General features: G+C 44.3%; 1 protein-coding gene across 1 annotated transcript in view; it reads right to left on the reverse strand.

Moving 5' to 3' along the window:
* ELK1 (ETS transcription factor ELK1) overlaps positions 1-18875 on the reverse strand; it is a 171177-nt gene that overhangs the window by 129059 nt on the left and 23243 nt on the right. Inside the window, exon 2 of the mRNA XM_078664780.1 lies at positions 774-982. Coding sequence (XP_078520906.1) covers positions 774-982 — 209 coding nt within the window. The remainder of the gene's footprint in view (positions 1-773; positions 983-18875) is intronic.

Here is an 18875-nt window from a genome sequence, read left to right on the forward strand (position 1 = left end):
CAATTTTTGCATTTGGGATTCATCATCCCAAATGCAAAAATCGCTAATAGCAAATCGCAAAATTGCGAGGAATTGCATTTAAGGAATCTCTATTTGAGATTCCTTAAATGAAATTCATTAATCATTTTAAATTTGCGAATTCACAATTTTTGGCCGCTATTTACCGCGAAGTCGGACTTCGTGGTAAATAGCGAAAACCTTGAAAAATGCACTTTAGTGCATTTTTCTAAGTTGTATGTTACACACACACACATGTCCTTTGGACATGTGTGTGCGCAACATCAGTCTACATTTTCATTTCAGGGGTGCTACAGGGTGTCCTTTGGACACCCCTGGCACCCTTGAAATCGCATCCTTATTTGCGATTAGCAAATTGCTAATCGCAAATAAGGAATAACTCCCCATTCATTCCTATGAGCTTAGGCCCATAGGAATGAATGGGGAGTTATTCCTTATTTGCGATTAGCAATTTGCTAATCGCAAATAAGGACGCTGTAGGAATCGCAATTTTTTTTGCGATTTCTACATGAATCCCGTTTTGCAAGTCCTTAATAGCGATTCCTTAATAATCGCTATTAAGGACTCGCAAAACGGGACAATGATGAATCTGGGTGAAAGTGATTGGACAGAGAGCAGCATCTGTAGGGATATAGACAAGAGGAGCATGAGAAGGACCAGGTACGCGGTGCACGAGAAAGACAAGGGACGCGGAGCACGAGAAGGACCAGGTACGCGGAGCATGAAACGCGCACGCCATAGGGTGCTCATAATACCTTATCATAGTAGTAGCGCAGGGCCCGGCTCAGCTTGTCATAGTTCATGTTGGTCTTGTTCTTGCGTAGTCCCCAGAGGCGGGCCACCTCCTCGGCATCCACCAGCTTGAACTCGCCGTCGTTGGACGTCCAGGAAATGAGGTGCTCGTTGCTCTGCTCCTCCAGAAGCTGAAGGAGAAACTGCCAGAGAGTGACCGAGGGGTCCATCGCTGCAGGAGAGAAAGGGAACCGTTAAGGAAAGAGAGATGTACCCCCAATCTGGTGTCTCAGTGCTAAAAACACCCCCAGAGAGGACACCCACTACAAGCAACTACAGGCAACCTCAGCACAGGCCAAAAACTAGAGGGTTGTTACAAACACTGACCGCTGATGTTTTTGCAACTCCATTAATGAATGCTGCCTGTTTTGGCATGTGGGTTTCTATGTATGTGAGTTTGTGTTCACAGGAAAAACAGCAAAGGTTAAAGTGAAGTTATGATTAGCTTTGGTCAAATCGCCGCAAAGTATGTTTAAAATGTTTAAAGTGCATATATGGTTAAAAATTAAAACCGAAAAACCATTGCTATTCACAAGAAACTACGCGCGACTATACAGCCTAATGCAATGAATTAAGTTATTGCAACGACCGTGGCTTAATTTGAGCTGGTGGTTTTCGGTGATCGGTACAGGCACTTAGTTGACAACACCGGCACTTGTCACTGTCTACCACATGGTGGCGCTGTTTGACTATTTTCAAAATGAGCGCAACAGTTATTTAATAGTTTAATATACATTAAAAATTAGTATTACCTGCAACCTAAGCCCTTCTTATAGCTAAGAGTGGCTTGAAATTGTCTGAATGGTTACACTTGGAGGAGTGTGATGGTTAGTAGTTGCATAGGTCATATAACTGGCAGCGCTGGCAGGAGCAATGGCTGGTGCAAGCTACAGTACCATCTTGGCGAAGTCCTTGGCACTTTTATTTTTTTATTTTACAAGTTAAGTACTTGCCACGACCAAAGCCCATTACTCGCACAACAGTCACGTAAATCAAGGATTCCTTCCCTCTCATCCTCCCATCCTTGACCCTAGAGTGGCATGGCACATGGTGTCAAAGGACATGGAAGGGTCAAGGAGGACAAGCACAGCAACGGCACCCCGATGCAGAATCATTCGCAATTTATTTTGGCCAGCAGGTAGAGCAACTTGTATCTTGTACAGCAATCAGAAACCAGACTTTGCTGCATGAAGTGATGAATTGTTTGAAATAAACCCATAGACCTGTGTGTGTTAATCTCTTCTTGGCATGCTTGACGCTGAAGGTCAACAGAGATGCTGCTCTATGGTTGCTTAAGACCATATTGTCCAGAGTAGTCTTCTTCAACAGAGGGAGAATGCAGGCCTTTTATCAGATTGTAGGGAGCAGGCCCGCTTTAAAGTAAGAATGAACTAAGGGACACCATGCAGGGGACGCGGTGTTGCTATTAGATGGAGGACAAAGGTTGCCTGGAGAACCTGATTTGAGGGTTTCCATGCTTTAAGTCTTACATGGTGGATAAAAGGTGTGTAATGAGACAAGGTGAGCGCGATGCCTAGAATATCTGCTGAAGGAGTAGTGGGGGAAATGGTCTTAGAAGGGGAATTAGCACAGAAAGGCTGGTGATGAAGATGGATCTCATCTCTAAAGGAATGAGGCTAAAGACTTGCAAAAGTTGGTAAATTGAGCACAGATAGAGTTAGCAAACTGATCGACGATTTTGTATATTTCTTGCAGTCCATTACTGCTTCCAAGAAACCTAGGGGTATTGAAAGCGTCTCCATGTAGGTCTTTTTAATACCATCTCAGAAAAGCAGAGTCAGGTAGCTTCGGATTCTGGCGAATAACCCAGTCACCAGGCCACTTCAAGGTCTTATAAAGGCATTTAGTATTGGAAAGGGTACATGAATACCGGGGGGCTGAATGGAGGGAACCATAGGACCCCATGACGCATAAAGGAGCTGATCTGTCCAAGGTGGAGACTATCCAAGCATTTAATTTATTATTTGTGTTTTGTACATCTTTTGCACGATCACAAAGCGAGAATTCTAATACTCCATTCAAAGTGGCAGCATCAATTTCGGAGAATGGCTGCTTAACTTGAGTGAGCAAAGGCCCACGTTAGATTGTCTGGAAGTCTTATTAGAACATTGGAATGTTGGGAGTTCCATTGAAAACAATGGAGTGCTCCGGGCTTATAATGGCCAGTAGAAGCCTGGAGCTCCAACATTCCAATGTTTCTTTGTTCACAGCTCTGGCTGTGAATAAAGGCCTCAGGGAGCCGGAGGGGATTTGAATCCCCTCGCGCTCCCTAAAGGCTTTGTTTTATTTGTTAGAACATTCTGCCCTCTAGTAGAATGTTCTAATAGCTTTATAGCCCTTCGTAGCAGGGCTATACCGGCTATTAAAGTCCCTCTCCCTTTTTAAAGGCCTGAGCCGAAGGAGAGGGCCTTTAATAGCCAGAATAGCCCGCTAAGGCAGGCTATAAGGCTATACTATAGTTCTGAGAGAACGATACAACAGTACAGTGAGACCAAGTGACCAGAAGTTAAACATTAGATATAAAATGCCCGAGGGTAGAGGGAGGGGGGTGGAGTTGGATGGGGGGTATCGACATTCCCTATTATGATTATCGTTGTTTCTCTGTTGTTTTAAGATGCTGGTCTTATCGTTAGCAAAAAATTATACTGCTGCTAAAAATGAGAGCACCTCAGCTCACAGGTAGTGAGACCGAGTACAAGTAATGGGATGTTGGGTTAAAAGCATTGGATGCATGTGGGTTCTAAATGTTGAAAAATGTATATGCATGTCCCTCGTTCTGGATAAGCTGGAAGCAGTGATTAATAAAAAGAAGTTAAAAAAATAAAGATGTAAAATGCTCCAAAGTAAACCGCAGACCAAGACTATGCCCAGCCCAATAACAGCTTTGAAATGGCTCCACTCAATTTTCTGGATCAGAAGTATTGTCATATCTAGACCACCAGCTAAACTTTGCTCTGCCCTGTTTTACTCTCGACAATAAGGTAAATGTTTCCAACAGAATTACGTAAATATTAACAGATGGACAGAGGTGTGCCCAACCTTCCTCCTGTAGCGTTGAGGTGCTATGTCCAGATCAGAAGCAACAGCAGCAAAAGGACGAAAAGTTGCTCTATATCTGAAGAGGGGCTTTACGGTGAATTTCAGGTCAGTCGCCTGGCACCGTACACCTCGGACGCCAGCAACCTCATCTGGGGGTTCCGCAAGGATCCTCCCTGAGCTCAACCCTCAAGAATCAACACATACATGATCCCTTGAGCCAGCATCATCTACTGTCACAAGATCAATGTCCTCTCCTACACCTGGTCATAAGCAAGCTGGACTGTGGGAACCCCCTCTTTGCCGGGATCAATAAAAAACTCACCAGTGGTTCTTTTCCAATATGGTAGAAGTTGTTTAATATTATCGCAGTGTGTGGTATCTTCTCTCCGCCTGGTGAGGGTTTCATAGTAGCTTGGGCGCTGCCCATTAGGACCTTTCCGTATACGTAGCTGTGGTATTACCCCTCTCTTCCCCTGGAACTCTAGACTAGCTTTTGTACTTTTGTTCCTCCCCTATGCCTCCCCTAGGCCTAAGTCCTTCAACCCGGTTGTTTATGACTTGGGAGGGTCCCATGCTTTCCATTGCATTTGTTTACCATAATTTGGAGGGGGGAGGGGGGGCGTAGGTTGCCCTGATGGGTCACTTCTACACTGGTGTCTTACTGTATCAGCCTAGCCTACGATGCCTAATCATTGTTGTTCTTACTGCGCCATGTGTCTTTCATATGCTTGTTTTCAATAAACAGATGTTAAACAAAATAACTCAAAAGAAGGTGGCAGACCATTCAGAACTCGGCAGCCAGAATCACTCTCAACCTCCCTCACCGTACTTGCATCACACCACACCTGTAGAGCTTCACTGGTTCCCCATTCACAAACGAGCATAATTCAAACTCCTCACCCACACTTTTGAAGGCACTGCATAACACAGCCCCAGCATAACTCAACAGTCACATTTGCTTTCACAAACCTTCCAGACATCTCCACTTATCTGGACTCTCACTTGCATGAATCACACGCATATAGAAAACCAGATCTGGCGGTCAAGCCTTCTTCTACATCACTCCTAAAGCGTGGAACGACCTGCCGCTAAACACAAGTCTCCTCCCCGCTTCTTGAATTCCGAAGGGGATGAAGACCTAGCTTTTTGAGTAGTCCCACTAGGCCGTAGGTGTGGCTCGACTCACATCTGCTCAGCGCTAGGATACCTTCTTAGGTGATAGAGCGTTCCCTGAATCTGTATACCATAACAAAGAAGGCACGGGTTGCAGCAAAACAAACCACGTTGTTTAAAATTAAAATAGTTTTGTCTCGTTTACCACACAAAAAATGTGCACAAAGAGTGAAAAGTTTGTCTACTCTGCAAGAAATATTTTTGCTCCCAACATACAAAAGTATTTTGAAAACTATTCCCACTCCTACACCTCATCTGGAGCCAAGGCTGTACTCGAGCTAGGTTCATGCTTACGTAAGTACCTAAAAGGTTTAGAGCGCAGAACGTCAAGAAGTCAAGAGTGATACCTACACACGTCACCATTGCATCATCCGTGTGCTAATGTCTACTGCAAGCCCTTGGCATCCGAGAGGTGCACAAGGAAGGTGGGAAAGCAGCGACAAAAGGAGACAGGAAGAGTAGGTGGTAGATGAAAGAGGCATGACATGGAATCAAAAGTAGGCAGACTTGGTATTCGGCAACCTTGGAATTCAGCTGTTGATGTCACCGAAGATCTTGGGTACATGCATATACGCGTGACTGTATACTTTGCATTTACGAGTTAAGTACTTCTGGGCATCCAGAGGCATTTAAGTGGACATTTTAATGGCAAGTTCTTCTTAAGTTGAGGACTACTTTTTTTTTTTTTACTGTTTTTAATATTTTCATTCAAAACATCAGCACAAACCACAGTACGTTCATAAGTATACGGTACAGTTAGGTTACATGACCCTTGACACTTATCCAGCTTCGACCTCTCATGCAATAGGATATCAACAAACACAGCCCTGGGCAAGCTGCTTATAACAGTCACTCTACTCCACCCCAGGTTCATCTTCCGCACTGTCCCCATCAGAGTCTGGTATTGGATCACAGATATCCCCCCGGTATACATTCCATGCTGCCCATATTTTGGTCTATTTCCGAGGGCACTTACGATTTATGTAGACTGTCCTCTCTGTTAGCATATAAAGGTCCATGTCCCTACACCAGTTCTCCAGCAAAGGCAGCTCCACCGCCCCCCATTTCTGCGCTATATTACGTTTCGCTACTATAAGTCCCAGCGTGGCCCACGCTTGCCCAGGACGTGCCAAATCGTTCGGTTCCCACACGTTTAGGAGGCACCTGCGCGGTTCCGGCAGAAGTGATACTCCCAGTTCCTGGGACATTGTTCGAAGAACTGCCCGCCAATATTCTGTAAGTGCTGGGCTGTCCCATAGTGTGTGAAAAAAGGATCCCTCCTCCCCACACCCTCTGAGGCAAAATGGATGCTGTGCTCTCCCCATTTTGTGCAGCGTAGTTCTAGTGTGGTACGTGCGGTGTAAGATCTGAGGACTACTTTTAAGAAGATTACTGGGTACAAAGATTTGATGAGCTCTGAGGGTGCCAATATCTTAGTATCTTAGAATCAGACAGACTAACCTTGGATGCTAGAGACCTGGGTTTAATACAGGTTTCTCACAATCTGAACATCTGGAAAAGAATGTGAAGGGGGACAAAGGTAACACACTTGTCTGAGAGGAGGATGCACTTTGAGGAGCCTCCTCATGTTCACATTCTTCTCATCAGACCTGAGGGCTGGACCTCATCTGAAACAGAATTCAAGGGCTTAAATATGTTTGTTTTTTATTTTAAAAGGTTTTTGTTCTGCCGACATGTCACCAAGTGGCCACTATCAGAACTTGAATAGTCGCGATAACAAACTCTAAAGTATAGAAAGAGAACAAGAGAGAATCCGTTCAGCATTGGGGATCAAATGAACAACTGATTAAGTCAATAGTTCTGAGGAGTTAAAGAATTGAGGAATTAAGGGAGCTTTGAGCCTGCGTCACCAGCCAGCGGCAGTCGCCACTAGCACGTCTCAATTAATGATGGCCATTCTTTTCTTTAACAACTATATGAATAGAAAGGGGAAGAGAGCCTGTTTAAGAGGGAAATATATTAACATTTTTAACAAAAGAATGAAGTAAAACTGCAAGCTTTTTAAAGAAATCAAAGTAAGAAAACGAAGTTGCCATGGTGCAGGAAATGCAAATTTCGACAAGAAGGAACACATTAACTTGTGGTTTAAGAAGCTGCCCTACAAATAAAGATGTCGTAACCACACAGACATTGAGAACAAAACGCTTAACCATGAAAATAATTCTGTCTTCCGAGCCACCGCCCCCAACCTCCAGCAAAAAAAGGAACATTCGCTTGGGGCCCAGTACTTTAAATGCACATCCTGATGTCCCAAACACAGGCTCCTCCGGTCATGGAAAGGATAATAATGTTGAAAACAGTTGAATTTGCAGTATAATGAGCTGGCAATGGGATGGGCATGAGAGAGGTATGCAGAAGACTTTATGCACATTGGGTAACTCTCTATTGATAGAAAAAGTTTCTTAGTAAGAGTTAGGGTCTGAGATTGAGAAGGGGGTAGTTTCTTTCGACTGGGCAGGTGCACTGCATGAGGCTATGTACCCAGGAGATATGTACCCAGGAGATATGTACCCAGGAGAGGTTTGTTAGGGAGAACGCTAGGCTTTGCGACACACCGATGTGGGTGCATCGCACTATAGTATATAGTTGTGTATAGTTTCTTCTAAAAGATTAAGCTGCATGCACTTTAGAACAAGAAAAAGTTAGTGAAGAGACTGAGTGAACTTGGTAGTGATCCCAAAGAGCTGAGATTAAAATATATATTTGGTGATTGGCCGAGTAGGTTAGTGGGATGGCAGCTGTAGCGACCACTACAAAGCCATCAGATCCTACTGCTGGTCACCCGCCAACGAGGAGTAGGTCAAAAGTGGATAGATCTCATAATGAAACATTTTAAGCCAACTGTTAAAAGGAAGATATAGTCTGCAAAGCATCTACTGGGAAGACCACCCACAGTTTCATGTCCAACACTACAAGTGTTTTTTCCTATGCTGAGCCCTCGTGATTTGGGACGTGAGTGGGCGAGTTAAACACACCTGCACTGCTAAGGAAGGTAAAGGCAGAGCCTTGCTCTCCAAGGCGCTTGAGAAGGAGTCTCAGCACCTTGGAAATCAACATGGCTTCCACCATCGGCTGTTTTGAGCAGGATTCGGTAAGCGCGGAAGACCTGGTAGTATTTCTTGGAATTGCTTACTGCAGCCTTGTTCACAACTGTAGATCTGAAGGAAAGCCCAGAAATGAGTTTGTTATATTAAATAATTCCAGGAATTGACTTGGACATCTGTACCACTAGCCAAAATATTTCCCACGCCCAGCTAGAGTATCCTCTTAGGCGCTTTAGATACAGATATGGTCTGACCATTCAAGTTGAAGAAACCCGATTTCGAGAATGTGCTTATTACATGTATTGGAAAGGACGGTTCCGTAACAAACTCAAAACCAATACTCCATGCTGATATTGTGGGGACGTAAGATGATCCCAGTAGTTTAACTGTAAGGATTAAGAGCTGAGTTTAGACCGACCATGCTTCGGCTCAAGGAACAGGCGCTCGTGTCTCTCGACTTGGCTGTACCAATGTTGGTACCATCAAAACCTTGAAGGTGTCAGGGAAGGCAGCTTGTCGTACTTATTTGTTGAGTGTGAGGAGTGTCACCTGGACAGACTTGGAAGGAATCCTCAGAGCATTGAATCAGGGGACAGAGATGATGATGAAAACAAAAGGCGAGAGAAAGACCACATGAACCCCAATAACAATGGTGAAGGCGGGAAAGGACAAGGAACCATGTTGCCGGAAATAATTGGCATTTGTAAAGGAGCTGCTATCATTTGTATGGTACTGTATCGCTGTTCTCTATCCAGACCATTAGCAAGGGAGACCTCGAGCGAGTAGAACAGGTGCATAAAGTGTATATTATATGTGAAGCGTTGAAAGATGCTATTGGTGGACATAGAGGTGCTCGAGTTAGGTCCCAGCAACCTTAACCCTGAAGCTAAGCGTGACAGCAGACAAGCCCTGCACTATGTCGTATAGCTGGGAAGGTCATTGGGAAAAGTTGGGGCTTGAGCTGCAGAGGAAGAGATGTGCTCTGGTGATGTCACAGTAAACTTGTTGCTGCAGCTTCGCGCGCTGGAAGTTGATGGAGAAGCTTGCATCCACACAGAGAAGCTTGCATCCACACCGATCCAGCCAACACTTTACGTTCACTTTTGGAGGAGTGACTGCGGACTGTTGCAGAGAGGATGTGTTCTGGCTGGGATAGGCAAGACTCAAACGCAGGAGGGCACAGTCGGACACGTTCAGCACTTACTAGAGGTGGACTATAAGGCATTTGCCTCAAAGTGTCAGAATGCACCAACACTAGCATTCTCAACAGGGCCTACCTCTTAAATACATGAATATGTACATAACCTCACATTTAAGAAACTGATAAAAGTAAGGCCCATGCAGAAAGCTAAAAAGACAACAGAAGCATAGGGCACAGGTGTGGAACTTTTGGTCTGTAACAAGGGTCAATGAGTGAAGAGAGAGAGGAAGGCAATATCAAAGTTCTGGAACAAGATGAAATAAGAGCAAACTTAGGAAAAAGTCATTATAATGGGTAAAGATCATCCTGCCCTAAAGAAGAGGGTGTTCATGACTGAGGATGGGGATAGAGACAGACCATAGTCAGAATTTGAGGTGCCAGTCCTTGAAGACAGACAAGAATTGCAGATAGAAGTGATGTGTGACAGGTAGTGGAACTTAACATATGACAGAAAGGATACAACACACATGGGTGCAAATCTGTGAATTCTGCAGCATTTCAAAGTAGGAGAGCAAATGTATTTAAAAAAGGATACACAAGTGAACAGAAAGTGAGGTACAAAGATCGAATGCAAACGTATAGTGGTGGAAAAGGTAAGATAAGAACGAATAACAAACCTGAAGTTTCAGGTACAAGAAAGTAGTGAGATGGAAGGGAACATAAGGAAAGAAAAGGATGCATACGCATGCAGGGGCGGTGGAAAGCACCGCGGATACAGTGGTAGTGGGCTGCTGTCGAAGTCTTCACCGGTGACAGTCAAGAAAGGAAATGCTCCTAAATAGTAGGAGTGGGCAAGAAGAAGAAGAGAAATGGAGCTGTGAGTCATCTGCCTAAAAGGGAGAAAGAAAGCTAAGAGTAAAACTATCAGAAGTGAGGAGGAGGAATCTTGGAATGCAGAAAGGGACCAAGAACACATCCCTGGGGGCTCCAAGAAAAAAGATGGGAGGGAGGGATTCAGATTAAGGGGCTTATTACGATGTCGGTCGGCGTTGCCTCTGACCGACACCGTCTCGGCCTTCGGTCGGTGGTTCCGACCACCTGATTACGATGCAACTAAATACTGTTCGGTCGCATACTCACTTTTTTCTATGGGCGCTTGTATTACAGCCGTAAACCAGTCGTAATACAGGCTACTGTAGAGAAATGTGTGTGTATGTAAAACCCTGCACCATGTGGCAGGCACCCAATGGTGCCTGCCACACAGTGCAGGGTTTTACAGGGGGTATCCTAGGTATCCACTCGACCACCAACCGTAGGCTGCGGAGGCAAGGTGGCCCTGCTGGGGGCCCCCAAAGTCACTTTCCGACAGCTTTTCCATGTCAGAAAGGCCGCCAGTGGCAAACCGGCATGGTAATCCCGGCGGCGGAAATGCCATCCATAGGGGTTTGCGGTGCGGTTCAGACCTGCCTGAATACTCTGAGATCTGGTAAGAACTGCGTCGGAATGACCGACTAGTTTACGTTCCGAAGGCCGACATCGTAATCGGGCAGTCAGACCACAAACCGACAGTATCGGTCGGAAAGCCTCCGACCGCGGTCAGAAAGCTTCAAACTAGCAGTCGGAGTCTTTCCAACGGACATCATAAACCGCCCCTAAGTGTCTCTCCAAGGAGAATGGGGTGAATGAGGAGAGGAACAGCAGTCAAGGAGCACAAGCCAAACCCCATCAAACGATGGTGCAGAATATCCAAAACAAGACAATGAATGCTTTATCTAGGAATGGAATTGCCCTAAAGCAAACTGTGATAAGATGTTTCTGGGTCCTTCCACATTCACAGCTAGTCTGTGGTCCAGGTAACTATAGTACAAATGGCTACATTAAAGGATAGTTAATACATTGAAAACAATCAACAAAGGCGGATTTCATGGTGGTCAAGAAAGAAGAGAAATTAAAAAGGTTTCCCTTGACATGCCTCCTACCGGGCCACAAGTTACACAGGAAGAGTGTAGCATTGCAGTAGGGTCGTATTATACATTGTGCCCCGGTGGGCGCATCAAGCATGTGCACCCGCTTTGAAGACAATGGATAGACCAAAGGTGCTTGTGTGTCCCTTTCTGTAATACTGATAGCGCTAGGACACATTTAGCATCAGAGCTATCGTGAGAGAGTGGTCCCACATTTGTATTGGGGCGTCCATGCAAATGCGAGAATCTCTTTGCCTCTGCCCCAGTGCCGTATTATGGAGGTGATACAAAAGGGGATGATCGACGGAGCGTTTGAGCAAATCAAACACTCACCCCCAGTCAACTGATCTGGGTTTAATCCATCACCATTCTTTAGCTCACTCGGCCACCCCAGTTCAGACATGGCCATATGCAAATCAGTCTGACCCTGTGCCTCATGGAAACAGTCCAGCCCGAACTGCCAAGCCATGTCTTCCCTGGACCGGAAACAAGCATCCTGGGACCGGTTTCGGATTCATAATCCTCATCAGCCAGGCTATCTTGAATCCAGTGGCCAAGTGAGGAGGTGGACACAGAGGCAAACATGCCTTCACTGCAGTGCGCCTCCTAAAGAAAGCCCTCTGGATCTCAGAACTTGGGTACCATGGACCCCGCAGACATCCCCCTGCAGATGGATGACGTCAGTTACTGCACCCGACTGCAAGGGGCTCTCTCCCCTCTTCAAAGTGCAGGCGGGTTGCCACCTGCACTGTGATACACAGAGTGGCTCTGAAGCAGCCACTCCGTATTTCATTTGCATGCACTGCCCCATTGCAGCCCCAGTTCACAGCTGCCACGGGGCAGCGCATTCTGCGTAATAGGGCACACTGTCCCTCTTTGCGCCCAGTGCACCTTTTGTAAGATGCGCCTTGGGGCAAACAGGGATACTGCGCTGTATGCATAACACGGCCACTGGACGGAACCTCAATGAAGAACATAGTAGTGGATTTGATCTTCCACTATTCAAACATAAGCATAGTCTACGTATCCTACACAAAGACTGAAATCATTTACTTTGTAAATAAACAGTTTTTAGCCCACTGAACTGAAAGAACTAGTCAAATAGTGTGAAACTGCTCTTGCACTTAGTGTCATGGAGAAATCTATCAAAATTCAAATTATTTCAAACAGGGTTATGCCCAGGTGCACCGCCTGGAGCACTGGAGTTTGGCATGGTCAGTACAGAAGCTCCAAGCCTCTTCGCTGGTTCGGTGCAGTGCGTGAGGTGCTGACGCTAGCAGCGGTTTGTCGCTTCAGCGGAGCCTCCACATGGCTGTGTGAAGTAGGAAGACCGCTGAATCCCTTAGAGCGAGTAGGATCTTCATTCAGAAGACATTTCTAAAATACAAGCATGGACAATACCAATGACCCCACAATCTGGCGCAGACCAAGCCCTATTTTATATACACTAGTTTACTCTTATTCTTTGCTTTTCAGCAGTTACTCCGTTTCTGGTTTTACCCACTGTAACGCAACACAGTTTTTTACAAAATATAGAGAATTACACCATGGGCCCGATTCACAAAAGTAATCTGAGACAAAATCCTAACTTTACGACTTTCGGTATTCACAGAAGGCATTTAGGACTACTAAAGTTAGGATTTTGTCTCAGTTAATCTTAAATTTTGGGCTTAAGTTAAACTTAAGACAAACGTACGTTTAACTGAGACAAAATCCTAACTTTACGACTAGGATTTTGTCTCAGTTAAACTTAAGTTGGTCTTAAGTTTAACTTACGACCAAAACGTAAGTTTAACTGAGACAAAATCCTAACTTTTGTACTCCTAAATGCCTTCTGTGAATACCGAAAGTCATAAAGTTAGGACTTTGTTTCAGATTACTTTTGTAAATCAGGCCCCTTGACTCCTTGAGGCAAGGGAGCAGTGGCATGGACACTAACCCAGTCTAAGTGAATATTGGCGTAAGCAGCGACCCGCATTGCAGCCTTGGGAGGAAGGCACTGGGCAAGTTGGCAAGCAGGTGCCAAATAACTTTGGGCCAATGCTAAAGATCCCCTCCAATGAGGACTGGCCCTTATACTTCTGTTGTTACACGGTATGTTTTATTTAGTGAGTAAGCACTATTTTCTTTAGTGAGTTTCTCCTACTGCAGGCACTACATGCTTTCCTGCAACATTCAGCGTGCCTTGCACGCTTTCACTTTCCAAGCAGCCCGGGACAATGGCGGCCGCCTCTTCGAAGTGAAATAGGTCTCGCATTTACAAGAGTTTGAGCTATTGGCATTTTAAATGACAATGCCTTTTATTTATATGTTAATTATCAAAACAGATAAATAAAAGGCATTGTCATTTACAATGCCATTAGCTTAAACTCTCGCAAATGCGAGACATATTGCACTGCAAATACTTGTTGTTGTTTGCTAGTAAAAATCAAATTTTAAAAAAATGTGTTTATCAATTGCAGAATAATTCTCAGAAGATCTAAACAGCTGTTGTAGTCAAGTAAAACATCTAATGCCCTTAAATAAAGCTTTTACAGGCTCCCAATGTAAACTGAATAAAGTACAGCGCACCGATACGAAATCTGTCTCTGTAGCACACTTTGTTTTGAAATACTTATTATCAGAATTACAAACTGAGCACAGATTCCACATCACCTACCAATTAGGCAGAGGTCATAGATTTCAGGAAAAAAAATATCCCTTTATCAGTTGACAGAAGATATACTCTTCTAGTGGAAGACAAATCTAACCCACCAGGGTCAAATCCAATATTTCTGAAAATAAAACCTGTTGGCAAAGAGAGAGTCCAGTGATTCCTCTGGAATGAACAGGATGTTCTCAGCTTCTCCGGAAGTTTAGGAATCAACTGAATCCAAGAAACATTATAAAAGTATCCTGGGTTCGCATCTACATCCAATTAAGGGAGCAAAGATGAAGCATATGGTTGGTCTCCAACACAAAGGTGGTCTCCAATGCAATTGATTAAACTCTCACCCCCAGACCCCCACCCCTCCCAGCAGTCCCGCCCCCTTCATGAACAAGAGAGACAGTGTGCCCAGGTCTGGCAGTTTCCGTCTGTGACGGGCATGGGTGAACATGCTGCCCAGAGAACAACGGAAGAAAAGAGTTTGGAAATGGGTTGTCAACAGTATCCGAGTCAATGCAGTTGCACAAAGAAGCTGCCGGAATGGAAGCTCGTGAAAACAAAAGAAAAAACTAAACAAATAAATCAGCAGAAGCTAAAAAAACAAGCATTTGCAATGTAATAGGTCTCGCGTTTGCGAGAGTTTAAGCTATTGACACTGTAAATGATAATGCCTTTTATTTATTTGTTTTGATAATTAGCACATACGTAAAAGGCATTGTCATTTACAATGCCAATAGCTCAAACTCTTGTAAATGCGAGACCTTGGCCGCCATTGTCCTGGGCTGCTTGGAAAGTGAAAGTGCGCATGGCGCGCTGAATCTAGCAGGAAAGCATGTCGTGCATGCAGTAGGAAAAAACGCATTAAAGAAAAGAGTGCTTACAGACTAAATAAGACATACCGTGTAACAACCGAAGTAAAAGGGCCAGTCCTCATGAGAGGTTACAAATGAAGAAAAGGCTGCACTAAGGAGGGACCAACAAGCCTATTAACGAATCAGAAGCCAGCATTTACGAAGGACAATGGCACAAGCCAATGACAAATGTGGGCGGAGTGTGGCCGGGCCTTCAAGTCCATACTCTAATACAGCATGACTCGCAGAGCAACGCAATGCGCTGCCCAGGCTCGACCTAATAAGCCAAACATGATTGAAGCATTCAGAGCAATGAAATAAATACATCTGAACTGATGAAATGTGGCTGGCAGAGTATGGCTGGGATAACTGAGAGGGAAGGCAATAGGGTGGGCTGAACATGCACCACAAATACAGGGCTAACAGTTTCCTTCCATGCTGCAGCACACCACTCATTACCCATCCCTTAAATCTCCCACAGAACTGATCCATTGACTTCTCAGCCAGGTGACCCTGGACCACATCAGACACATTCAGCTCTTATTTATTTTACCTGTCTCCAACCACATGACATAAAAGTTCCTACCCAAAAGTTTGAAGTTATTAAATTTTTTTTTTTTTTTTTTTTTGGCTAAGCCAATCTGTTTCCCGTATACAAGATCCACTGGATTTGTCACACTTTTTTTACACATGCTGTGCAACCTAGATTTAAGTTTTTTTTTTAAACGCTATGATGCAGCCAGTGTTGATTGTGTCATCTAGAGTTTTTTTCCTTACAGCCATGTTGCACAGTAGCCCACGCTGCTGTGCAAAATGTAAAAAGAAACAAAAAACAGCGCAGGGAAAGTTGGGAGGGTGGCAAACAACACAAGGGAGGAGGGCGGGGGAGTGTGGGCCAACGGAAAGCGGGAAGAGCGCGCGCAGTGGGGAACAGCGGAAAGAGGGCGGGTGGTTGGTAAAAAGATTTTAACGCGCTATAACGAGGCCAGCGTTCAACGCGTCATAGCACTTGTTTTCCTTTACACCATCTTGCAACACGTTTGGCGGCCAAGGCATGGAACCGCCTTCCCCCCAGCCTGAGGCACGCCCCCTCCGAAAGCCTATTTAGGAAATCCCTGAAAACTTGGATTTATACTCAGTCCGACTCTTCAGTTCTCGCAGCCATTTGATCCATGCTCCCCATAGACGACTTTCTGTGTGCTCAGCGCCAAGATGCTCCCTCCGGAGCGAAAGCCAGCGCTTTACAAATGACAATAAATATCAAATATCAAGTAACATGAGGGCGGAGGGTGGAGGAGTGAGGGAAGATGGTCAGCGGGAGGAGGGAAGAAGTGCCGGGGCAACGGACAGCAAGCGTAGGGCCACTTGTGGGTAAAAAAAAAGCGCCATAATGCAGCCAACGTTGAAAGCATCAGCCATTTTTTCCTTTAAACCATGTTACAACATGTTAAAAAAATAAAACGAACAGCGTGGGGGTGTTGGCAGTATAGCAAGCAACATGAGGGATGGGGGGTGGGACAATGTACAGCGGAAGAGGTGGGGGGGACAAAAGTAGCTCAAGGAACAAAAGCAGCTAATTACCACTTGAAAAGGAAGAGGTACTTGGTTTATGCTGCAGAAAAAACACAGAATGGAGACCGAAAATTGCACACAGTAACCTGTGAAAAACAAAGAAACGAGAGCGACAAGAAAGACAACAAATGGTAAATAATTGATCAGCAATAAGCCCCTTTTAAGATTTTTTTTTGTTTATAAAAGATTTTGCATGCACAGCCCATGCTCTGTGCAGGCAAAACCTAAAAACAACTAGTACTTCTCCCTAACCAACTACCTGTTTCTTAATTCTGCTACTTTTCCGAAACTCTAATACAACTGCGGTTCAACCAGTTTGCAACTACCCATGTTCTCACAGCCTTGCTAACTCAGTCAGACTTTCGCCAGGTCCATGCTAGTGAGACAGGCCTCACATATGTATCCAGCTTTCTCGTCTCTTCAGTCTCAATTCCTCTTGCTCCCACTCCACTGGACACAGTCACCAATCAGGATATGCTGACACCTCTCTTCCCGATATTTCACATGCGTAAATCAGGTGAGATTTGCATGCTATCTATCCAGGTAATTATTCTCTGCTTCCTGGTGCACCATCCCTTGTCAGTTCCACAAAGTTGGATCCCGGCCACTTAACCCTCTATCCTACCTAGATTAGTTACATCATGGTCTTTTTGTCAGTCAGTCATTAAAAAAACTTTATTTGGTGTGTTACAACCATAAAAGTATACACTTTACATTTTGTAAAACTTTTTAAAAACCCATAACATGATACAATCATAGAAATGCGACACATGATCATTACATGAAAGATAACACGGCTCCTTTAGGTACTAATCAAATATCTTCCTAAAATTATTAGAATCACAATACTTTATACATATATATCCAAACCTTCCAAACACAGAATACATACATTACTGTTAAAAAACTGCAGTCTCATTTTATATTAAGGGAACTGCTTGCGCCTATTACTCTGTACACTGGAGAGGCACCCTAACTTTGGTCATGAATTTGCCCAAAGCACAGGCTATATCTAAGTTTGCTGTTTCCACTAAAAGGTTAGCAGCTTGCATCCTTTTCATAATCCTGTATTTTTTAAATATCGGGCATAAAATCTCCTTTCGTATATCTAAAACCATCCTACAGTCTAATAAAATATGTACAATATCACAGGAGGAACCTAACATACAAGTACAGTTACCATCACTATTTATCATGACATTTTTTGTGACCCTATTGTTCACGTAACAGGGGTTTATTCCCATTCTCACTTTTAATACCTCACGTCTTAGACGATAATTCGTTAACCTGTCTAAATAGGGATACAGTTGATCTTCTGAATCCCAAGCATGGTCTTTTTGTCGTCTCCTATCACATACAATCAGATAATACATAAATTGTTCTCCCATTTCGAGCCCTCTGTCCATCTTCAACTAAAACAAGGACTTTCTCACATTCATCAAATACTGGCAACCTCTTTGCTCGGTTCATTAAAAGAGATGTAATTAATTTTCTCACCTCCTCTGTTCCCAGCAGCCTGCTTTTAGGTCGAAGCCTACAAGACAGCGGCGCTATCTGGTTTGCTAACAACATCTTGGGGACATTCGGAAAGCTTCGCTGGGAATGCATTCTGCCATTGCTTATCATTGGCTTTGTGGCTTGTAACGCACATTTGCTTGCTTTCAATTTGCTGCCTCTATTTGTTTTAGGCTGTCCAGTTTGCGTTTGTCCCTTCCCTTGCCCAAACCCTATTCACTGTATTCTTCCACCAGTACTGGATTTCAGTAAACTGGCCTTTAAATGTTGTTCTAATGTTGTCATATTTGCTGTGCATTCAAAGATTGACATCAAATGTCAGACTCGGTCTTCCAGGCAGCTTTGTGTTTACTTTTATTTCTTTGACTTTAAAGTGAGAAGATTTATGTGGCAATCAAACTGGCAACTGGGGGAGTGCTTGAGGAAGGCTGTACAATTTTTTTTTTATAGCACACAACAAAATGTAAATGTCTGTGAATGAACTGTGCAGATATTTCAGAATTAGAAAAGCACATGAGTTTTGGTAATTCTGAAGTGTGTTGGAAACAAATATTTGAATGCAATAAAAACAAATCAATACACTAGGTGATGAAATTTCCACACATTATTGTTTGTGCGCTGCATACTTTTTATCAGTAAAACTGTATGTCTGTGCAAATGTAATGGGTATTTCAATTGAATGTGTTTTCGGTAATGGCAGTGTGCTACCACACCATGTATACGCCACTTCACTCCACGCCACTCTACTCTATGCCAATGCACTCTACCCACAATACTCTACTATGCACCACTGCACTCTTTGCCACTGCACTCTACACCACTCCACACAGTGCCACTCTGTAAAACTGCACTCTAAGCCACCGCATTCTACACCACACTATACTCTATGCCACTCTATTCTACTCTGCACCACTGTACTCTATACCCCTGCTCTCTACACAACTCTACTCTGCGCCACTTAACTCTGCAAGTGTACACTGTCTGATCTGAACTCAACGCCACTCTACATCAAAGCATCCTAAGCCACTGCACACTGACCCACGCTACATCATTGCGCTCTATGTCACAGCACGCTAC

The sequence above is a fragment of the Lissotriton helveticus genome, chromosome 10 (assembly GCF_964261635.1).
Source record: "Lissotriton helveticus chromosome 10, aLisHel1.1, whole genome shotgun sequence".
Lineage (NCBI taxonomy): Eukaryota > Metazoa > Chordata > Amphibia > Caudata > Salamandridae > Lissotriton > Lissotriton helveticus.